Source organism: Chelonoidis abingdonii, chromosome 23, assembly GCF_003597395.2.
Source record: "Chelonoidis abingdonii isolate Lonesome George chromosome 23, CheloAbing_2.0, whole genome shotgun sequence".
Taxonomy (NCBI): domain Eukaryota; kingdom Metazoa; phylum Chordata; order Testudines; family Testudinidae; genus Chelonoidis; species Chelonoidis abingdonii.
In genome coordinates this window covers 7921840-7946470 of record NC_133791.1, presented here as the reverse complement: position 1 = coordinate 7946470, position 24631 = coordinate 7921840, and the positions used below count along the sequence as shown (strand labels likewise).

At 47.1% G+C, this 24631-nt stretch overlaps 1 protein-coding gene across 1 annotated transcript in view; it reads right to left on the bottom strand.

The window, feature by feature from the left end:
• Nucleotides 1–640: 640 nt before the first annotated feature.
• ACAP3 (ArfGAP with coiled-coil, ankyrin repeat and PH domains 3) overlaps nt 641–24631 on the bottom strand; it is a 167773-nt gene continuing 143782 nt past the window's right edge. The window contains exons 18-25 of the mRNA XM_075060413.1: nt 23963–24067; nt 23455–23550; nt 18364–18456; nt 17530–17750; nt 16746–16855; nt 15655–15765; nt 15488–15549; nt 641–3027 (exon numbers count right to left, since the gene is read on the bottom strand). Of these exons, the coding sequence (XP_074916514.1) occupies nt 2921–3027; nt 15488–15549; nt 15655–15765; nt 16746–16855; nt 17530–17750; nt 18364–18456; nt 23455–23550; nt 23963–24067 (905 nt within the window). The 3' untranslated portion in view covers nt 641–2920. The remainder of the gene's footprint in view (nt 3028–15487; nt 15550–15654; nt 15766–16745; nt 16856–17529; nt 17751–18363; nt 18457–23454; nt 23551–23962; nt 24068–24631) is intronic.

Genomic DNA, 24631 nt, shown 5'->3' with positions numbered 1-24631 from the left:
TATCTATCTATCTATCCCCACACATCCCATCTATCTATCTATCTATCTATTCCCACACATCCCATCTATCTATCTATCTATCTATCTGTCACATCGTTTGATGTTCATTGATCTTTCTCAGCCACAAAGGGGGATCACAGTTGCAGAGACCCTGCAAACATTCAGGGTCACAGCTGTGGATAGGGACCGAGGAGCTCATGGTTCTCTCATGGAGTCTAATGGTTCCCAGTCTCCAGGACTGGTACTTTAGGCTAGTACTCTATCTCCCCTTCACCTTGCATGGAATCTGCCCTTTTTCATTTCACGACTGAGCATGTGCAATTATTCCCACCACTAACCAGGGAGACTCTGGAACTGAAAATAACCTTGAGGTGAAAGTCTGGCTCCACTGAAGTCAACGGCAGAACTCCCATTGGCTTCAAAGACCTGGCTAGGCTTTGCCTGAATCTGAATCAAACATGCCAGCTACCCAAAACAGTTGGGCTCCCTGCATCTCCTTGGAGGAAAATTCATTTGCCCCCATGACTTCCTGCCATAAACGAGTGCCTAATAAATCCCACATTATATAAACCATCTCCAACTGAAATGCTCTGTTGGTTTGCAGAGGCCTAGACTGGATAGAATGAGGAAACGAGCCTGGTTTTTGAAACAAAAAATCACATATTTTACTTTCAATTAACAGACATCACTTGCATGTGACACTTTTCCATTCCCCCTTATTTAAAAAATACATTTCTTCTGCCATATGATATATTACATTTCAGCATGTAAACATGGTTTATATACATAATTCTGACAATACATTTTAATATGTCGTGGTGCCTATACCTGTATAGTCCACACATAACCTTTTTTATAGCTATGAAATAATATTACAGGTGAAAAAATAGGAATGAAAGCCATGCCTTACAGAAAGAGTTCTGCTCTCCTAGCGTTGAGCAGCACAGTAAGCATGAGTTACAAAACTCTTCAAGGGGGAAAGGGACAGGTTCTGGTTTCAGATCCCCATGCATAGCTCCCATGGTATAATTATGATAATAGTACATAGGACTTTTCACCCAAGAGTTTCAAGGCACTTAACATATAAGTCACACACAGAACTGAAGTGATTTGCCATAGGCCACCCCACAGGCCAGGAACAGAATCCAGGTCTGTTAAATCCTAGTTTGGGTCTCTATCCATTGAACCACATGGCTACTAAAGGCCCAGGAAGCTGCATGTGGGTGGCATTCAGCCTAAAGTGAATTTTAGTTTGTGGGTGTGATGGAAAATCTGCCATGTGAGGTAGTGCAACAGGCCATTAGTGCTGTGCCATTCTTAGCCTAGCTAAACTCACTTCATTTGCAAATCTGGTTCAGCAGCATAAAACAGCAACGTCTTTGGCAGTGTGTTGGCCCAGGAACATTCAAGCTCAGTTGGAAAAGTTGTGAGTTTTTTCCAGTGAGGTCCCTGCATGCTGAACTTTTTACTCCAGACAGGCCAGTACTGACAACCCGGATCCAAACACTGCACACACCCCTCAGTATTCAGGTGTTTGAAACCAAATGCACAGCTGAATATTTCATCATGAACCCCTCTTTGGTTTCTCCTGTGCCCTGGGTTACCCCTCTATAACAGAGGGTGGAATATGCCCCAACAATACATTGCCCGTGGAGTTCACAAATGTTTATCTTCTGATTTGGGTTTGGTATCGTGACAAATGAACCCCTTCGCCACACATGCCTACACCTCAGTCAGCTGATAATATTACCCAGCATCCTTTGGTGGTTGTACTTGTTACTGCCTCTCCGATAACTTGTGTTGCTGGGACAGAAACATTCACACCGAGGGTAGCAATCTAAGTCAAACCCTTATGGTTTTCATAGAGTCTAACACAAACTGTTCCCAAGGGGAAAGGGCTCAGAAGCTACATTCGCTCCTACCTTTGGCAGGAAGGAGCTCAGAGGATCTTCACACTGTATTCTTCAAGGGTACGTCCCAAAATCCCTCTGTGCGGAACCCAAATACACAAGCAGCACAGGTCCCCAGAACCATAGGTTCTCTAGGTCCCCAGGACAGGCGCAACCTCAGCAGAAAGTCTGCTGCAGCCTCACAGCCAATATTCCATGTTTCCAAGGTGGCTGCCAGACTGTATCAACTTTGGGATGTTAAGACTTTTGTCCTCAATGGGTTATTCTGTGTCATTTGGGTTTCTAAACCAAAAAGGATAAAATCTGAGAAGGAACCTATTCAAATACTAACCACAAATCAGCAGGACTATCATCCCTGTAACTCAGAAAGTCACTTCTCTTGCTCTGACGTTTGCCTCGGATTGACGTAAAAGATGAACCATTATGCTGCTGCCCCAGGCAAACCATTTTGCTCGTGTCTGTGTTGAAATGTTTCTCCATTCCTGCCGTATACACCTGTACCGTACACCTGGTGCAGCAAAAACCAGCATTGCAGGGATTAACATAATCTGCAGAAACAGTGCTTGGTTCCCCCTTTGCTACCTCATATTTTTAGTTATGGGATGTGTGGCCCCTACCTTTCAGTAATTAACAAATTGAAGGTCAAATCTTATTGACTTAAGCAAGCTTTTGGCCCAAGGGAGGCCCGGAGGCTGAGGGAGTGAATTGCAAAGAAGCAAGGACTTATTTTCGCAGTTGGTTCAGCCCTGTTTGGATACACTGGCTGATTAGTCATGTCACCACGGGTCATTGGTCTGGGATGTGGATAAGAAAGCAGGCACTGGAATAAACACTGTGTGCTCTGTAAGTGTGTGTTTGGCCAGGGAACAGATCGCTGGGTCTTCCTCCAGTAGATGAGTCCAGCAGATCCATTCTGCCTTGCCAAACTACTCCCCCTTTCTGCTCTCACAGAGCTCTGGTAGCTCACAGGTGGCTCTCCAGCAGAAGGTCTCAGAAGAGGCAGAGAGGGGCTATCTGCAGGAGTGGCTGAAGTGCAGGCTCCGCCGGTTGAGTTTTTCAGGGTTATTCGATGCCATGTGGGAAAACTCCCGGAAGATGTCGAGGTATGTTGCATCTCCTGCATAAATACAAGGTAAGACAAGTTAATCCCAACATTATCCTTTGCACATCTTTGATGCATGGAACAGGTGCTCAGCATCTCTGAAAACCCAGCCCTGTGCACCCCGTCCCAAAAAAGGTTTAGAGGACACTTGAAAGTTTTGGCCTGAGTGACTTGCTCAAAGCCACACAGAAAAGTCCCTGACAGAGACATGAATAGAGCCCAGGAGCCCTGCACTTTTATTTAGCCACAAAATCATGTTCTGACTCCTTGTACACGTGAATCGGTTTGTTTCTAAACTTTGATAGACCTAACCTTTACCACAACTCCTGCTTGGGATCCCAATTTGGGATCATTCCCCCCCATCCATCTCTGATCGTGGCTTTCTCACTAAGTATCCAGGCATATAAGCCAGCAAGATTTGTTAAGGAGCCAACCTGGCAGCCCTGTACCCCAATACTTCTCCCCAGCACAGCACAGCCAGCCATGAAAGCTTCCCCCAATGGGCCCTGCCGCTGCACCTCCCTGTGACCTGCAAGGACCACGGATAAGATCGTAGTTGGCTTATAGTCCCTGACCTTTCTGCTGGCTGCCAGGCCGGATGATGGGTAGTGTCGGAGGATCAGGAGGGGGACACCTGTCCAGCCATGCTGGAGGGAAACAACATCTCATTGCACATAGACCATGAACAGCCTTCAAAGAGCAACAACTTTCTGCTACTGCCATGCTGGGGCTGGATTGAAATGTCTGACCTAGGCACGAAAGGCTTGGTGTCCCAGCACCAATGCTCAGAGCCATGATGCCTCCCTTGGCATGTGCAAGGCTTCAGTGCAGATCCTACAGCAGAGCCTCGCAGAGATCAGTAGACACCTGCATCCCATTCATAATCCCAGCACTTGTATAGCTGTCCCTGCTGTGGGGGGGAGGTACTATTTCAGTTTAGGACGAGGCCTCTAAGCTGACTTCTTCTTGTGACCACATCAGCATGTGAACACACAAGGGCAGGGGGCCCCACCTCGCTATCTCCTTCCTGGGGTGTTGGTGCCAGAGACAGAGTTAAGAGGGCTTGGTGCAACCTGCCTGGCAGAAAGCCTACTCTCACCAAGACAGCGAGATGGAAGCATCCAGTGTGTCTTCATTTCCTTCTCCCCAGGCCCCAGTGGGACCACCAGACACGGTCACCACGCCAGGGAACTGTGTGCACTCGGTCTGGTTTGTCACGAGCAATGTTCTCCCTGCAAGGGGTGTTTCACTGCGTTTATTTAATGCATGGCTCACTTGTACCTTCCAGCCACTGGGCTGCATTGGGCAGCGGTGCCATGCTGCACTCTGCTCCTTGCCAGGCCAGCTCCAGTGGCCAGCGGGTGGGTCATCAGCTGCTCTTGGCCCCCTGAGGGGCGCATGCACCACTGCCTGCACGAGCACTTGGGAAAACACACAGACAGCCATTGTTCAGGGGTAAATGGAGAGAGGAGGTGTCTTGCCTCCAGGCTGCTCCCTTGTGCACCTGCGCAGTCTCCTGGGGGACAGTCTCTTGACTTGTATTTAGGTAAAGCCCAAACTGAAGGTGCCCCTTTTATCTGAGTAGGCACTCCAGTTCTAGGCAGGATTCAAAACCAGCGCATGTTACCGAAGCCCTGACGTGTCAAGGATCCGGGTCTGTTCCCCTTCCAGTCCATGCAAGGAGCAGCCGTCTGCTGACCTGTTCCCACTGAGTGCTGGTAGGTCGGGAGTGACACCAATATAGCCTTGTTCCTGGGCCATGTCTTTCTCCCATGGAGCTTTGTTCCCTGTGGCAAGGTTTCTGGCCTTTTTCAATGTAGTCTGAATTGCTCTGTCAGAGATGGCTGGAGATACGGGCATGAGCATATGCCACGGGCCAGCAGTGAGTAAACGGAATCCTTGTGTGAACATGAAGTCCCCACTCATTACTCCACAAATGGAGTTTCTTCTTTTAACATTATGGACTTAGGTCGTAAGCTCCCTGCGGTAGGGGGTTATGTTACGAGTCCGCACATCCCCTAGCACCATGGACTCCTGCTGCTCCTGCCATACAAATAATAACAACAATATGGAGCTTGTTTCCAACCAAGCCTTCGCTGGGCTTGCGCTCATGCTGATTGACAGGTGCAAGTGCGAATGCCTGTATTCTTGTGCCTGGTTCCCAATCATCCGCGTGGGCTGCGCTAATGCTAAATCTCGAAACAATCTAGGGGCCAGATCCATCGCTGGTGTAACCCAGTGTAGCTCCCTTGAAGTCATTCCAGTGCTGGCCTAGATGTGCAGGTAACTGAGTGGACTGCGTTCTCTTTTACCCTCAACTCTCGAGCGCTACTGTCCCCAGACCCCCCTGCAGTTGCTCCATTCTCTGCACTGACTTGAACAGCTGGATGAGCACCAATTGTGGCTAGGACGGCCCCCAAACCGATAGCCTTTTACGTATATCCTACCCTGGAGAAGAGTTTGCTTGTGTGCTGCCTGCTCCCTCTCTGAATGAAAGATGTCACCCTCCTTTCTTACAGAGTGTATAGAAGAGCGAGCTATTTTCCTACGAAGAAAAGATTAACTCTTTAGAGGCTGGAGTCACGGTTTTCAGAATGGATGTGCTAATGCACTGTGCACAGGTGACAATAACAGGGGAGGCTTTGGATTGATTGAGCCCTTGCAGCTAAAATGGAAGCAACTTCAGGGGAATCATAACGCTCATGGGCAAATCCACTTGCATTCAGAATATCCAGCAGAAGGCCCCAGTGCTTCAATATTATGGTGATAGATAGATAGATAGATATGGGGGGAGAGACATCTGTCCAGATGTAATGCCTCAGGATCAGGGTATTGCCAGGAATGGGAGGGGTTGCAGAGTATCACCCCTTCAGCAGGACTGTATGAAGAGTTCATTCCAGAAAGGCACCGAAATCCAATTCAGGCTCCTCTCTCTCCCTCTCTCTTTCTCACTCTCTCTCTGCTTCTCTCTGTGTCTTTCTAGCATTCACATTTATTTTTTATTTGTTAGGTTAAGAAAAGGGCAGCATTGCAGCAAATGCACAGAGACACTGAACACAAGCGATTCGAACAAGTTAGTAGCTGATGCAATGAGCCAGTTTCCCAGGTCCCTTCCAGCTCCTTTGCACCACCCGTGCAGCACTAGATCTGCCTAACACTAGTACCTGAGCAGCCAGATTTCACATGCTGAGAGTCCCCCAGCACAGAGAGTTCTCAGCTAACACAGAGCCATTGTAGCTGGCTCCTTCACCACCTTGCCGAGCCCCCCTCTGCACTGGCATGGGGAGAAGATATGGCTGGAGTTCACACTTCTCTGGCTAAGCTCAGTTGGCATATGGTCCCTGAGGGACCATAGCCAGCTGGTGTAAGTTAGAACAGCTCCCAGGCTGCCCTTAGCTCTGCCAGGGCTCAGAACAGTGCAGGCCCCCCACCCGGAAATCATAACTATCTCACTGAAGGGCCCCCTTCTTTGCAATGTCCAGGGGTAACTGAATATAAGCAAGTAATTCTACAACCACTTGGATCCCAAAATAATCAGCCTGAAATCTCCCCAAAGCAACCGTTCATTCACTCTCGCAAATCCTGAGCCGGCTGAGGAGTGCCCAGTCTCCCTAACTCACTTAGGGTGAGTTTCACTAGCTGACGCTGCCTATTTTTGGCGCGCACAAGTGCAGTGTTGGACCAGATTTTCTTCTGCCACATACCTTTGTGCCGCACCATTTACACTTGTGCAAAGTACATGTAAAAATGCTGCCAGATGATGAGGGTAGCTTTTCAAACTCGTTTTGCACAGATGTAAACAGCAACAGGAGCTGCAAGGCTAGGAGGGAATCAGGCCTGCTTTGCTCACTTGAAACAGATAATGTCTCTACCTAGTATCCCTGGGGCAAACCAAGGAGTGGTGACTTCACATCAGAGCACCCTCTGGTACATATCTTAGAAAGAGAATGGGCTGTTATTTCTAACATAGGGGTTGCTGGAGGGGTGGGATTCTGTCTCTGACAGTAGCCCAAGCTGGATTCATCTGCAGGAGGCACGGAACTACCATAATGCATTTGGGTTTGCAGGTTTTTACATCATTGGAGCACATTTCTAGATCCTTGCAAGTGAATTATGCAGTGGTGATTTCCAGCACATCTAGGTATATGTCAAGACATCCTGTCACTAAGCTCACAGGGGCTGCCACATTGGAAAAGACCACCCCCCCCCACATAGGTCCATCTATTCCAGTATCCTATCTCCAACAGCTAATGATGAAATGATCAGAAGAAGGCATGAAGCTGCCATAATGCAATTTGATATACTATGGTAGGAAATTGCACTCCATTGGTGATCAACTCGAATAATCAAACAAGAAGCTCGAAAACTCATAGGTTTTGTTATTGTTCACGTAAAGCCCCATTCCACTCCCAGTGAAGTCACTAGAAACACTCCTATTGACCCTAGTAGTAGCTGAATCATGCCCACAAGCCCTGATGTAGTCTTATTCAGATAGATAGCTAATACTTTTCAAAATTGCTCAGTTATCTGTTTCAGTAATGTCCTGCAGCATCCAGTTCCACAGATTAATTTTATCTCAGCTGCCTATCTGGCCCCCATTATTGTAGAAATGTCTTAGTCTTTACCAGAGTTTCTCACAATCTTTAATGTATTTATCCTCACAATACCCCTTTGAGGGCAGGGCTGTGCTGTTATCCCCATTGCACAGATGGGGAACTGAGGCCCAGAGAGATCAAGTGATTTGCCCAAGGTCACAAAAGAAATCTGTGGCAGATCAGGGATTTGACCGCAGGTCTCCAAAGTCCTAGGCTACTGCCTCTAATCTTTCCTTTCTATATGCAACGGCCTTGCCATTGGGGGGGGGGGTGCCAACACAACCAGGGATGAGGACAGGTGAGATAACTGTAATGATCTGTCTCATATGAAACAGTTCTGACTGTCCAATGCCTCCTCATAACTCCACAAAACCAACCTGATTTAAAAAATAGAAAAGTGGAGCTAATAATTCAACTTAGTTTCTGCGTTTCTCTGCTGCTCTGAGAGTGACGGAAACTGTGAGGTAGGAGACACCTTCCAAAAGGCACCTGCGATTAGCAAGGCCCCTGCGATTAGATTATCTGATGGTAAGCAAAGGACAACTATCTTGCAACTGAAGTGGTTTTAAAGTGCTCAGCCTGAGGGTGGGAATGTAGTATTTTAGCTGCATTGCAAGGCCTCCTTTTCCAGGCCTGATAGTATGCCGGATAAGTTAAAGTACTTTTAAAAGACACAGTAGGGGATATTTTGAACCTGCCACCTTTGACCCAGTGTCCCTTTCGAGCTGTTTGAAATCATGATGTTATCACAAGATAGTGCGATGGATGCCTAACCAGCCACTCAAAGAATGCAGACTATTTATGTGCCATTCCACGCTATTTGCGGACACAGTTCAGCACTTGGGTCGCAGTGGAAGAGTAACAGGTCAAAAGGGGATAATATCTTAGCTACAGTTAATACAGAAAACAAGGCAAGAGCCCCTCCGTGAATAAAACAAGCCAAAGCAGGAGGAGGTAAGGAGTTTATTGAGATTTTTATTAACAGTGTTTCAAGAGACAATAGAGGGTGGAAGGGGGGAGGAAAAAGCTGACACCATGGCAACTGCTGTAAAATTGTACAAAGATACTAACATATAGAATAGTCAGTGCCATAGTTATACTCAGTACAGATTGTAGAGGCAAAGGGGAAATTAAAAAAAAAAAAGTATCACAAAGTTGTACCGAAAGCAGGCAAGTGAAGGAGGTTAATATGCAATAGCGTATTTACAGCAAGTCCCTTGTGCCCAGCCATTAGTGCGTTCAGAGGCTAGTCAACAAACCACATCTAGCAGCTTCGACTTGGCTGAGAGATCCTCTTTCTTTCCGGGCTGTTTAGGTAGGAAGTGATGGAGTCTCGGGTCAGGCAAGAAGCCGGTTGGGCTTTGCTCCCCAATGGCTCGAAGGCAGCCAGTTAACATAACCTTGCACTGATCCAAGCTTATCCCCCTGGGATTTATCCTTCCTCAGCTCCGGCCGTGGGTCTGACCCAGAGGGGTCACATGTCACAGGACTGACACACCCTGACATTCATGTGCTGTTTGATGGATGCTGAGATGGTTTTATACAAACGGGGGTCAGTGCAGCAGAAGGCAGCTGCCCGGTTCTTCCGAAAATGCACCTTACTGGAGCACATGGTTGTACAAACTAAACAATTCCCGAGCTATTCAGGAGGTGCTAAGAGCTGAGACCGCATCTAGTGAGCCCCGTGTGCCTTGCCTGGCTGACCCTTCTCTGCCCTACTCCTGCACTAGAAACCGATGGGCTCTATTAGTGCTCTGCAAACTGACATTCATGACTCTGCTACATTTAGGAACCGAGTGACTGCCCCCCACCTTTTCCCCTCCCACACGTATCTGGCCACCTGACAGCCTCATCTTCCCACCGACTCCTTGTCTTTCAGCTTGAGAGCTGTAGTCCCATACTCTGGTGATGCAGCGGCTGCAGACTTCAGGGCTTGGACGGTTACACATCACATTCCTATGGAAACAGCACTCGGTATTTTTGGTATCTTTCTTTATTTTTTCTCTTGTCCTTTCAAACTCCCATTCCCCCTCTCCCTTCTCACTCAGTGCCCTTCCCCTCACACCCCTTCATCATCACATCACTCTGCGCACGCGCGCACACACACACACACACACACACACACACACACACACACAAGTTTGTCATCAGCTGATCGGTTGTTTAATATAACATTTAGTCTGTTCATGCTTTTTTGCCTTTGGATGAAAGCAGTGATGCCCCGGGGTTTAACAGCCAGGACTGCAGCAGAATGGCACCACACAGCATTCCTGATAGTCTGGAAGGAGACAGCAATAGCTGTGTCCATTAATCTGAGGCTATTGGAGGCCTCTCAGTGCATTTCTTTAGGAGTATCCATTTTTCATCGTGTGTAAATAATACTCAAATTTGCCAGTCTGAGATGTTGCAAATGTCAGAGAAATTCATGCTCATCGCAGTCTCAGTTTGTCGAATCTCATGCTTTACAAGCATCAACATTTCTTTCCTTGACAGAATTATTGGAAGGAATGGCAAGGCACACAGACTCAGATTATCATGATTAATAATATTCAAATAATGTGTGTGCAATCGGGGGGGGGTAGTTTCTCTGGTTTAGATGGCAATTTGCCAGTTTGTACACACATTGAAAAGGGAGTATAATCTCAATCTGCAAGTCTTTTGTACCCATCCAATCTAGAATTAAAGATGTGCTTAAAATGCAAAATTCGGATCCTCCAATTCAAGTATTTGGATCCAGGATGTTGGGTTGGCCCATAATATGGTTGGAACAAATATTCAAAGCTTGGCCTAGATCTCAAACACCCCAAAAGCAAGAGACTCTTCAATTTGGAGGTCATCTTTTGGGCCCATCTAAGTTGAGGTAATACCCAGGGTGTTACTTTCTAGACAAAGGCAAATCTATTCATGTTAATCGCAGTTGCAACCAAGTTACTGTCATGTATGTAATGTACAAACTCTTTGAAAAGAAGAGATATAAAGGAGGAATGACAGAAATTTTGGCATTAGAAATTTCAGCTAGGATTGTACCACACTCAGAGAAATGTATCCATATTTAAAGAGAAAAAAAAATAACCCGGCGACTTTATGTCTAGACTCCCCTGTAACTGTACTGGCTCTTTGCTTTGCCGAAAACGAACTTTATGTACAATTTCCCCAATATCCCTCCCTCCCAAGCCCCAAACCACAAGCGCACACACATTTCTCATCCCCCCAAAAAATAAAATAAACATAGAAAAAACATTGATAAATGCCTCTTAGGCATAGTTTTTTCCCGGAGAAAAACATTTTGTTTTAGAAACTGCAGGATTTGTTAAGTGTCCTATCTCAAGCTGCGAGGCATCAGTTGCCTTGCATTCTCTTTACATGTAAAAAGGAGAGGCAAAGAAACAAAGAAATGGAAGTGGGGAGACGGGGAAAAAAAGTCAAGTTTAAAAAAATAGGCCCCAGTAATGTTACAAAAAAATCCTGACATTAAATACAGCCAAACCGTATTGAATGAAAATTGCACTAGTCCTCTGGGCATCTCAATAATAAATTAAATACTTAACAATTTCACCGATTAAAAAAGACAGCACAAAATCCATAACAAAAGAACATAAAAAACCCAATACTGTAAGTAGGAAAAGTGCACAAAGTTGCTTTATACATTGAGTCTAAATAAAGTACCAATACATTTTAAATAGATAAATTGTCTTGCCAGACACACTGGTTTTTGTGTCAGTATTTACATATTCTTTAAACACGTTTACTGGGGCAGTGAGTGATTTCAAGTTTGTATGTGCCAAACCCTACACTGTTGTTTTGTACTGTTCTCATGAGTCACTAATGTTGACAGTGAAATAAAATGGCCCGGAGTGGACAAGTCACACCTTCAGATCTCACTGGTTTATAGAAAGGATCAGGCAAATTTCTAACTCCTCTTCAGAGTCAGAAAACAGATTGGAGCCGATAAACAGGCAAACGCATGAGGAAAAAAGTTTCCAGCAACCATCAGGCTGGGTTTCATTAATGCAGAGTAAGAGCAGGATGTTTAATGATCAACTTGTTGCTTTTTCTCTTTGCAGTGTCCTGAAATTTTCTAGTTTTAATTAATATTGTCTTTTTCTAGAGGAGGACATGGCTTGAAGATAACCACATGCAGGGAGTGAATATTTTGAGCAGATTAGCCTTTCTACATAAAATGGGACAGGCTGGGATAATCAACGAGCCTTAATTACAGAGAAGCTGCCTCATTCCTAAACCAAGATAAGCAGCAGATATTCAGCTGCACATTGGCTGGTTCCTGCGTAGTCCTGAGCCCTCTGAGCCCAATGTAGCAAAGCACAGAAGTACAGGCTGAAGTTTAAGCACATGAGGATACCTGTGTCGCTGGACTGAAGGCAGAGTGCTCAGCACTATATATACATATATGTAATAGTTTCATGGTAAATTGAGGAGGGCAAGGGAGTTTCACTGTCGGGCAGCTTCTTAAACCATCACAGATCTGCACAGATGGCAATACCAGCAAGCAGAAAATTTCACACCAAGGAGTTGTGAGTCCAGCATTTTGCTCAACAGTTTTCTGATCTTACTCACACTGAAGTCAACAGCAAAACTCCCATTGACCTCAGTGGGAGCACGCTCAGGCTGTAACTCAATCAGAGGTGTCAAAGGAAAAGGTGATGCAATAGAAGAGGCCAGTCAGTTTTCAGGAGGAAGCTGTTTACACCTAACGTGATTTGGACAGGTGAGAAGGCAACAGTGTGGAGTGCAGAGAAATGAAAGGTTACTAGGTCAGGCACCAAGAGAACTATATACCGTTAGTGGTTCTATGCTGAAAACGCTGAAGCTGAAGTGGATGAAGGAAGTGGAGAAGTGCTGGACCAAACCTGATAGACCCCGCTTAACAGAAAACAAGAACCTTAACAGAGGGCACTGTAAGTGCAAATCAAAGGGAAACATTTCAACTCCACAGGAGGCCATCTCTGCAATACTGTGTGCACTTCTAGCTACAGTAGACATGACTGATACTGTAAAAGCAGCAAAGAATCTTGTGACACCTTATAGACTAACAGAGGTTTTGGAGCATGAGCTTTCGTGGGTGAATACCCACTTCGTCTGACAAAGTGGGTATTCACCCTTGAAAGCTCATGCTCCAAAACGTCTGTTAGTCTATAAGGTGCCACAGGATTCTTTGCTGCTTTTACAGATCCAGACTAACATGGCTACCCCTCTGATACATGATTGATCCTGGTGTAAATCTGGTATCACTCCACTGACTTCAAATGAAGTGATTCCAGATTTACACCAGATCTAGATCAGAATCTGGTCACCAGGAAATTGTCCCCTGAATTACAGGGACTAAATATCAATGTCCATTCTCTGTACTTAAAAGGTAACAAGTGACCATTTCACTACAAAGGGCACAATCCTGCAGGCTTTAATCATGAAGTCCGTGGGCGTTTTGCCTGAGTATGGTACGAGCAAAGACTGCAGTATTTAGCCTCTAGTAAGTCCCACCATAGGCATCCTAAAGCCTTTACTCAGCACTCACTCAGAGGAGGGTTCGGAGGGAGGACTGCCTGAGTATGGACTGCATAACGGTGTCAGAACCAGGCGCTGTGTGCTTAAAGGGGATAGTGCAGGTGGCTTGAGGTTTACTGTGGGCCCCACCAAGTGTACAGGGCAGGAAGACAGGAGGACTACATAAATGCTGAAGACTTACACAATCCAGCCTTGGTAATGGCATATTATGTAAAGAGCACTGGCACGATCTCTGTGCTTGAGAGGAGGGCGTGTAGATGGAAAAGGGACAGCGAAGGGCTGGAGAGAATAGGTTTTTATCCTGGGGGGGTGGAGCGGGGAAGCCATCCAGAGTCTGCTCCTGTGATAATCTGGAGCAACTCCAGCAAACTCAGTAGGGTTATTCCAGATTTACAGCACATGGGTGTAATTGAGATGGGATCTTGGCATTCCGGGAGTGGCCATCCCACAGTTTCGAAGGCATCAGACAGGAAAGAAGCCATGAGCGAAGACAGGAAGTGAGTGGCACATCTTCAGGACATACTCTGCCCCACTGACATCGGTGGCAATGCTTTCCTTGACTTCCAAAGGAGCAGGATCCAGCCCTTTAGCTGTGAAAGGACCTAAAGGAACTGGGTGGCGTTTCTTTACTGTTCTAGCCCTGGATGAGTGGCACAGATTTGAGTGGAACCTGCTTGCTCTTGCTGCACCTGAGGACAGAAATATGTCCACAGAGTGCAACCAGCAGATGTATAACTTACCAAGGGCAGCAGTTGGTATGCAGAGCAGAGCTTTTGTTAAAGGAATTGGACAAGTATTTGATGGAAAGAAATAATACAGTGTATCATTGCTAGCTTAGCGGAGGGGATAGGGCATGGGGAAGTCTTCCTGACCTTCCTGATTAAGAATTTCATCCTTCAAGATCCTGAGCTTCTCCTGTTAGGCACTGAGCGCTCCCAAATTCCTTGACTTAAATGGCATTTGGGGCGCTCAGCACTCAGTGGAACTGGACTCTTAAAGGAGCCCAGTGATGCTTTCCATGGTAATGCACAGTCACAGGTTGGGTTTCCAATTTCATCCATGATCTCCAAGCCCCCTGCAGAAATGACGGCATGGTGACGGTATCTCTGCCGAGACACCGCGAGCACATCAGAAACACAGACCATAAAATCCAAAGTGGCTCTGAGTAGAAATAGGTCTCCCCCGCACTCCCGCAAAAAAAGAAAAGCCAAAATAGTCCAGCCAGTAAATGGAAATGGAGCAATCCGGATTCCCTGGACCTGCTGCAGAAATGCCCTGCTCGCATGCATCAGCATGAGGGACCACAGCATTTAGGGACACGCATACAAATAGAAATCCCCTTCCTAGAAAGGGGCTAAGTAGGAAATCTGACCAGGGAAAAAACCAGCAGCTTGAGTTAGCCACTCAGGCTGTGGGCGTCTGATTTTAGTTTTCTTTCGTGCCACAAAGCCCATCGCCGGCGACAAGCCTCTCCTGGCCACAAAAAATTAGCCTCACTGCTTCAGTAACACTAAACACATCGCACCCTAGTCCAGGAAGCAGCTAAGCTATGGCTTTGACCAGCTAGCTACTGTTGGCTTTAAAAAGGGAGCTTTGCTGGTTTAAACCTGAGAGCATGTAAGGTGGGCGGCCATGTCTCTCCTTCCTACCCCGTCACATGTGCCTTTTGCAGCAGAGGATCTCTACCTGCAGCTTCCCTCCTCCAGCCTTAAGAGGCCCCAGCGTTAGCATTTTAAACTGGATCTGACAACTTTCAAACCTTGCAGTCACCCCATTTGCTAATGAGCACTTCAAGCTGCTGAGCACCGTTGATAAGAGAGGGCTCCAGCAACAGCACGCTGTCGAAACAAACTTTGTTCATACGATAATTCAGTGGAGGGCCGATCTATAGCACTACAAATACACAGCAGGTTCCAAGCATATCATCCAGCTGTATCGTTGGTGATTTTCTTCTGCCGAGAAAGGGTTTCCTTTTCTTTTTTACACTAAACTCGTGCACTCCCCGCACACTCAAACCCATGAGCCATGGTCTGTCGTGTGCCCTGAATCTCCTCCTGTGTGAAATTGACCATCTCTAGTCAAGCATGAGAATTATACACTAACACGAAAGGTCCCTCTCCTTCCTCTGTGGATCTTGGCCTATCTGCTGTAGGCATCAGAATCAGGCCAATATGCAAGAAACACCAATATACACCAAAGGTGGGGCTCAGGCGGCATTCTTGAATTCAGCCCACTCAAGACAGCAAAGGAGAGGCCGGTGGGGAGTTGTCACTAACACTCATCTATATTAAGGCTGATGAACTCCTGTATACACTTCCTGTACTGGAGCTCAGTGGGGCTGTTGCTGGGATATTGACCTGGTTGTCCGAAAGGGCCCTCAGCTTCTCGCATCTCCTCGTTCATTCGAGCCAGACGCAGCCTAGAGAGAGAAAGAGGGAAAAAAGAGAGACGAGATTTTATTATCCTTTCCTGACTAGCCTGGAGATTGCTCGCAGCAATATTCCAGAAGGTAGACAACACTTACAAGGTGACTATGTCTGCATTGGCTGCCTGGACTGCAATGCTGAGGGGGTCTTGGCCATCCTCGTCCACTGCGTGCTGGTTGGCGCCTCGCTTTAGGAACAAGCAGACCTGGCTGAAAATGGGAAACGAAAGACGTCAGAGCAGAAATAGAGGTTCCTGGGCCGAGGTCCGAACCACAACAGCAGCACTGTGGAGCTAGCCTGCTCTCCTAACAGGGGAAGAGCTCCTGCTCGGGCCAGTGCACAGGAGCAAAGGGCATCAGGGCGGCAGCATGAGTGACAGGGAGTGAATGGGGGACCCAAACCCCATTGCCCACTCAGCTGGCTCGAGAGGCCAGTGACACCCGATTATATGTAGTATGGCCGTTATGCCCTGTGGGCCCTCAGCGCAGGGCTGAATTTCACCCCAAAGGGATGTGTGTCCTCAGAAGCAGGGGTGATCACACTTTTTGCCTAACTTCAAATGCACCCAAACACTGCATGACCAAACCAAACGTTCAACTCGAACTTTAACATTAGAGGATTCGTCCAGGACAAGCTCCTAGAGCACTCGGGGGAGGTGAGAAAGGGGAGCAGAGAAGGGAGAAGAGGACAATCCACAGGTGAAAAAGAGAGTTGAGACTGGAGAGAATTTGGGGCAAGGATTGTCTCTGTTTGTACAGCATCTTGCACAACTGGGGTCCATGCCTAGGGATCCTACACGAACAATAACAATAATATAAATACACAGAGCAGCCGTGGCTCAAGAGCAGAAAGAAGAGAAGGAAATAGTCTAATACAAATAAATCTGTGTTGGGCCTGGCTCTTCTTTCATTGATACTGGTGTAAATCAGAAGTAACTCCACTGAAGTCAATGGAGAGACACAGATCAGAGTCAGATCTACAGCATATAGGGCTCCATTTGTGCCAGCCTAGCTTTATACAGGGGAATTGGGTCCTTCTATCCTCAACACACCAAACAGGTTGTTGTCAGTAGCTAGAAAAACATGTGATTTTCAAATAACTGATTCACCACAACCCAGCCCCACCAGCCCACCGGTCGACCCAACCTGTGGGCTCAGGAGTGTGTTTGGAGAGTGAGGGAGGGACTTACCCAGTGTGTCCCAGATACGTGGCATGGTGCAGAGGAGCCCGGCCCCGGATATCTCTTTGGTTAACATCTGCTCCGTTCTGGAGTAAGAATTCACAGGCTATCAAGGAGCCCTGTTTAGAAGAGGGAGAGAGAAGTTTTGTTGGGTCCTGTTGCACTGCTGAATTGCTGAGAAAAGCCAGGCTGCTCTGAGAAAGAATTAATCCAATCCCAGGGCTGCCTCACCAGTGTCAGGCACATCAAGAAAGGGAAAACCCCAGAATAATCCATTACAATCGGATAGACACACAAGAATCAATATCCTTATTGCAGCTCAAGAAGGGTCTCCCTCCTTGTCTAATCAGACCAGACTCTCTGAATCCTAATCTCATCCCTTCCCCAAGAAGGAAAAGCTTCATTTCAAAGGGGGAGTTTCTAATTAGAAACAGCCAGCACTGGGGTTGGTACCAGGTGATGTGCACACGGGTGATGAGTAGGCCTCCCTCTGTCAACGCACCTTGATCTGGACTTCTGCACCCCCTGCTATCCCAGTGCTGGCCCTCACCTGCCACTCTGCCAATGCACCTCAGTCCTGGGCTGCAGCAGCAGCTTTGATTCCAGTCCCAGCACTAACCGCTTTGCAGTGTGAACAAACAGCCTCTAAAGCCACCAAACTAGGCACTTGGCATCTGAGACCGGTTTAAACATAGGACTCTAGGGCATTAACCAGCTGTATTATCAGCTTTGCTCAACCAGCCCCCCAGCCTCCCCTAGGGTCTGTGTAGACAGTGCTGCCAGTCCTACCTACCCCCATCACAGCTTGAATCAGAGGAGTTTTGTTTTCATCTTCATCGTTTACCCAGTTGACCTCGGCACCATGTGCCAGAGCCTCTGCCATGACAGGCAAGTTCCTGGCCTGTGCTGCCTTGTAAATCAGCAGGCCGGGGTGCAGCTCCCGCAGGTCCTCCAGGTCTGAGGCCTCCTGCTCTATCTCCGCCTCGCCACTGGACTCCTCCGACACTTCGCATTCTGGCGGGGGGCAGGGAGGGGACAGAGAGAGAGGAGGAATGAGCCAACGGCACAGACACCATGTTGACCTTTGCCAAGGGGCTCCCACTTCCCCATTTCTTCTGCTCCCTCCTGGCCTTCGTGTCATGTTTATTGATGAGGCTCATGCCCCAAGCACACTGGGTGAAGGGATGAGCTCTTTCCCTCCTGGGGACCCCTGGCAGGAATGGAACAACTGCCCTCACCAGGGAAGAACCTGGGCAAGGTGTGGGCAACTCTTTGGAGAATCTCCGGAGGACTAGGGGGTGACATCTTCTCTCTCTAGAGAGCCCAGGCATAAAGAGTGGGAACTGCTCCTTGCTCTGGGGCTCAGGGCATGACACACAGGGGTTACTCCCCTTGGCCATGCTGTGGGGAGATTACCGCCCCCCTGGAGAGCTGATGGCCCCTCAGGGATTGTTATGGAGGTGTGCTGCTTGGCGAACCCATTCACGCAAGTGTCCCCACCCCAACGTTCTGGTCGGGCGTCCCTTAGCAGATGCAGTGCGGCATGTGCCGATGAGGCGACGCTGAGGCCTTCTGCCATGGTGCTGGGCCTGATGCGTCACTGTCGCCAGCTGCGTGTCACACTCACCCTCCTCTGTGACGCTGTCCACCACCGAGCCAAACACCAGGACGTCAGTGCTTCCGTCCGTGCTGCCACCCAGACCGCTGTCGCTACTCAGACCTGCGGGGCCAACAGAAGACAAACCAAGTTCGTTTTAATATGAGGGCAAACCACAAAGCCTGCGCATGGTGTAGCAGGGCGCCATCTCCCCGGGCTGTCCCATGTTCGCAGAACGCTCCAGCCTTCTCCGCTGCATCTCCTTCAGGCAGGAGCCCCAGGACCGGGGCCTGGAGGCCGTGAGGTGAATGGCAGGCAAGGAGCAGCAGCAGAGAGCGCTTTACAGCAGGACATGCGATGTCAGAAGCCATTAATGACAATGCTCTGCTTTTACCCTTAGCTGCCACAGCTTCGCCCTCCTGAGTGCTTTCTCACCACCCTGCAGGAGTCACTGGCACATGCTGACCCATCACTGCCTGTGGTGGGTTCATTGGCCAGCTCTCCGGGCTGTTAGTTTATATCGTGCTTCACATCTGCCAGGAGCCGCCCCTCCACTAATGAACCCCTGGAGCTGCTAAATATCCCAGGGTGGGCAAACATGTCACGGAAACTGAGGCACAATGAGTTGAAGCAACTTGACCAAGGACACACCTCACCTCCATGGCAGAACCTTTTTGCACCCTGACCCCACTTCTGCAAATGTGGTAGCTGAGAAAATGCCAAGGGTGCAACCACCGTGGCCGGGAAGAAAGGTCTCCAAAGGGATGCTTCACCCACCAGGGTGGGACTGAGCAAACATTGGCATGTTGCACTTATTCTATAGCGCGCCGCACCCCGTCAGGAACCCACACCGGGCTCTAGCTGAATTTCATTATCATATCATTACAATGACTCAATATATTACAATGAATGATTTCTGCTTGGTGCTTTGCTGGAGGTAGGGGTCTGAACTGGCACCCCCTGTTGGTCAGAGAGAGGGGAATCTACCTCTGCAAAAGCTGTACATCCCCCTCCAGCACTGGGAGGAAGAGCAGCAGCAGGGGCTGGAACTGAAGAGCAGGTCCCTGAGAAGGACTCCCCTCTTCCCAATCCAGACCTCAGAACTCATCATGATCCCTGCAAGGCTCCCTTCACCCTCCAAACCCCATACCCCTTCACTCGCCCCTTACTGGCTCCGGGCATGTATGTGCCCGTGGTAAAGAAGAATCACCTCCCCGAGTTTGTAATGAAACTCACAGCTCAGGGGCCTAACCCAGCTGGCAGAGGCACTGCTGCAGCCCCTGAAGGGTCACATGCCAGTCAGCCTGACCCTCCCCACTAAGCCAAGCCCAATCCTTTGTGTTTAGACAGGATTCAACCAGACAGTCTCCAACACTTTGCCCCTTACACATAGCCCTCAAAACAATATCCAGCGAACCCCGCAAGGATCTTGGCTAATGTACGAAGGAGACACCAGCTAGTGGGGAATGCCAGGGCAGCACAAGGAGCTCGACTTTTAAGGAGGAGAATCCCTGTCTTGGAGCGCACTGAAGTCTATGTTTGTAGTGCTTACATAATGAATAGTTTCAGAGTAGCAGCCGTGTTAGTCTGTATCTGCAGAAAGAGCAGGAGTACTTGTGGCACCTTAGAGATTACCAGATTTATTTGAGCATAAGCTTTCATGGGCTACAGCCCACTTCATCACATGCATAGACTGAAACATACAGTAAGAAGATATTTATACATATAGAGAACATGAAAAGGTGGAAGTAGCCATGCCAACTGTAAGAGGCTAATTAATTAAGATGAGCTATTAACAGCAGGAGAAAAAAAAACTTCTGTAGTGATAATCAAGATGGCCCATTTTAGACAGTTGACAAGAAGGTGTGAGGATACTTAACATAGGGAAATAGATTCAATTTGTGTAATGACCCAGCCACTCCCAGTCTCTATTCAAACCCATGTTAATGGTATCTAGTTTGCATATTAATTCAAGCTCAGCAGTTTCTTGCTGGAGTCTGTTTTTGAAGCTTTTCTGTTGCAAAATTGCCACCTTTAAGTCTGTTACTGAGTGACCAGAGAGGTTGAAATGTTCTCCTACTGATTTTTGAATGTTATGATTCCTGATGTCAGATTTGCTGATAATAGCTCATCTTAATTAATTAGCCTCTTACAGTTAGTATGGCTACTTCCACCATTTCATGTTCTCTGTATGTATATATATCTTCTTACTGTATGTTCCATTCTATGCATCCGATGAAGTGGGCTGTAGCCCACGAAAGCTTACACTGAAATAAAGTTGTTAGTCTCTAAGGTGCCTCAAGTATTCCTGTTCTTTTGACATTTGTAGTAAGCGCTCTCCTTCCCTCCTGGAAAGGGTAGAACCTTCCGCTTCAGTTCCCACTAGAGTTACAGCTGCAGCCAAACTGAAGGAGAATCATTCCAGAAATAGAGGAACCCGCCAGAGTGGATCAGATCTAATCCAGTGGCCAGCACCAGACGCATCAGAGGGAGGTGTAAAACAGATGTGGGATAATCTGCCCCTCACATTAGGTCTCATCCTCATTGCAAATAATCCCTGAAATATGAGGTTTAATATCCCATCCAAAAATTTGTTGTCATTAATTATAACTCAGGATATTCTTGATAGCCATAAAAATGTCCCATCCCTTTGTGAATCGACAGCAGAATGGGATGGTCCTGTGGAGTTATGGGCCCAAACCAAAATCTCCAGGGCTTGGATATATGGGCTAGGATCCAGATCCAAAACAAGGTGCTAACTGAGCAACTTGGGCCCATCGTGACTTCCAATGATAGGAGTCAGCTACTTCCACTGAGTTAACCGACAACCTCTCACTTCAGGATTTGGTGGTTGGAACAACTGTTGAAAGATGCAAATAGGACACAGAAACATCTCAGTGATGTCCTTCTGCTGGCTTGGCTTCCCTTTAAATGCAACCACATAAGCAATTTTTCATTCTCTATAAAGAATTGGCCAGTTTAAAAGCAGGCTTCTGATCTTGCAATTCCCTTTCAATAGAAAATTATACCAAGACTTGGCAGTGTAATCAATACAAAACAATTGCAAGAAAAATAAAGAGAAAAATCAACCACCGTTAATTTATAAATGAAGTCATTTTGTGTTAGACATTTTGTTCCAGCTATTGATCTATTACATCAGTGTGAAACCAATGATGTAAGCAGAATCACTCCAAATTTATCCTGGGGTAACAGAACAGAATCTGGTCCAAATCTGTAGATATCAGGCACTTTATTCTTTGTCAGTGCTCTTAATGTGCCACTGGGGAATTAGTAATAAATCACTTTTCAGAGTGACGCATATATTTTTCATGGAGCGATGAGCAATTTGTCAAGCGTTTCTGTTTAGTAGGCACAGCAGAAGAGTAAGGTTGGATTTCATACTTGTTTAACATAAAGAACAAGTATTTACAAGGGTGACTGACTGTCAATCCACTTTCACTTTCTTGTACAATAATGGTGGAAGGCTGTAAGAGCTGCTCAGCGCCTCCCACAGGGCACTTTGCACCTTGCAGGATCGAGTCCCAAGTCCTTTTCCTGTATAAAAAATGACGTCCTCATGAAAGTGATCGTGTAATAGCATCATCCAGAGCCAGGTACGACAGGAGCAAGATCTTGCCATGACACACACAAAAATATTCCAGTGCTGGTGCATCTCTGAGCACAGGGTGCCAGTTAGGTTGAATAGTGTTGCATGGCAGATTTGTTATAGGGACAGTGCACCCTCAGACACAAGATCGAGAACATCAGAATCATTTCACTTGTGACCTTGAAGCAGGATTTGAGTCCTAGTTGTCAGAGGTGCCCAAAGGCCTGTGAACTCCTGGGCCATAACTACAGCAGGGAGGGTAATTCTTAGCATATCATTTATTTGGTGAATTTTGCTTCTTTTCCTTTTTTTTTTTACCAAACTGTCCATGAATAGGCCCCAAGTTTCTCAAATTTCTTCATTATTCAAAATAATTTCTTGAAAAATGTCAGTGACTAATCCTTGGTCCCTGGATTGCTTTGGATTAGTTCCCTGCAGGTAATGGATATCCAAAAGGCAAGCTGTTTTGATTGGATTAGGCCCAGAGACTGCTTCTGTCCCTTTACTGGATGAGTGCAACTCTTTGGATCAGGTCTCCAGTGTAAGAATTAAAATGTCACCTTGTGTGAATGTTCTGCAATGTGTCATTTTCAATATGCTGCTTTGACAAATGTTCCTGCCAGCAAACTCCTTGCCATGTTTTGTAGAAAGCGAATGCAAAAGAGAAGCAAATGCAGCCAACCTAGGCTAGTTCAAAATGTGAACCAATATTTGAGGAAAACTGTTTACAGTTTTCGCTAGCTCTGGCCAATAAAGGCCCCGGTTCTGCAATCGGATACACACCTGTGCCCGTGTGCAATCTCTCTGGCTTCAGCAGGATTCTGGATATGTGCAGGGGCAGAGGTCTGCCTCCATAGATATGAGTGGGGGATTAGGACCATGTGCACTAAGGGGTGGACTTTGTTCTCAATAACATCAGTGCAAATAAAGAGCAATTCTAATGAGGACAATGGAATTACTCCAGATTTATCCCAAGGGAGTGAACAGCCTATGGCATGTCCGCAGAATCTGCCAAAGCACTCAGCACTAACCTGACTCAGCTCCCACGGAAGTCAGTGGTAAAACTCCTATTGCCTTCAATGGGAGCAATGTTAGGACAATGCTGAGTGCTTTGGAAGAGTCCGGTGCTAACCATCCTGGTAAAAGAATCGTTTCAGTTTAGCTAAAAATTCTGAATCCAGGAGTTCCCTGAGAAGTAGCTTTTCCTGCCAGTTACTCTGGCATCTTTAAAGCCCAGACTCAGCAAAGCACTAAAGCAAGTGCTTAACTGATATCAGTGAGACTTAACATGTACTTTAAATTAAGCGTGTGCTTTGCTGAATCAGAGCCTAAAAAACTTCACCTTTTTGCCTTAGTAGAATGTCTACCTATCTATCTCTGATCTTCCTAAGATACCTATCACAGTGATATCTGCGTTCCAGTGATGTGATTGCGAAAAATACATCTAAGTGTTGGTTGGAACAAGTCATATGTTTGGGGCTCTTTTGCTGCTAGCTGCTATGGTGTCACCTTACCTCCGTCCAGGAGGAACGGCATACCGCTCCCACCGGGACCAATGCCACTCCAGGGGCCAGCTGCCAGCGGGTGCTGCATAGAGATGTGGCTGGCACCTAAGAGGAAGGTGGACGGAATGTGAGGGGAGTTAATCGTCACAAACACAAAAAAAAAAGTTAGCAGTAAGACTTGCTAAAAAATAAAAAAAAAGAAACAGTTGGTGAAATGCACAGGTTGGGGGTAAAGAGCGCGCAAAAAGTCCCATTCACCAAAATACAAACGCCTGGGATTGACTGGAAAGAGATAAAAAAAAACCAAAACAGCCAGTGGAATAACAAGGGCAGTAGGTCAGGGTTTGTGCAAGTAACTCCCCATCACTCTCTTGAAATATTTCCCCCAGTGTGTGTGTGATTTGGTCACTTCTCCGGTGAGACAGATACCTTGCCGCTGGTCGGGTGCAATGCACATGCCCTAGAAAGGTGGGAGGCAAAGACGTGCCAAGAGGAGAGCTGTGTTACTTGTACTTACTGCGGGGTCCTGAGCCGGCACCAGTGTCAAAGTACGAGAAGAGGGAGTCCAGCTCGTCGGGACAGAAGAGAGAGTCCCGCCGAAATTTCCTCTCCAGAGTGGCAGCTGTTTGCAAGGAGGGATTTTTAAATATGGTGGAGGTAAAAAGACAATCCCATGGTCACATTTGTACAAACTGAGCCTGCACGTCGAGTGTGCTTAAGAAGTGTGCAAATCTATACAGATGACAAACAGGAAGCATGGAAGAGATGGTAAAATCACCACCATCCCATGACATTTTGGGTAGTTGGTAACCCTAGGACTGTCTTCTGGGCCAGCTGAGTAAAGGCAATAAAGGAGGCTTGAACCTAATGAATGAACAGAAAGTTGTGGTATAAAGGAAGCAGAATAAGGGGCCTGCTGGTCACCTCAGTGCAATGGTCCCATCCTCTACTATTAAGAAGGTTTGTTAGGAAGATACAGCTTGTTAGGAAATTCCACGGGTAACCCGTGCAAAGGACACGCTTGTGCAGTAGTATTAGGTCTTATAGCCTCTGCAGCCTGCAGCCACTAGGGGGAGACAGGAGCATAGACACTTTATCAGATCCAATACACCAGGGGTCCCCAACGTGGTGCATCTAAATGCGCCCGCGTCCTGGCCGGTGGTCAAGTATCTGCCAAAATGCCGCT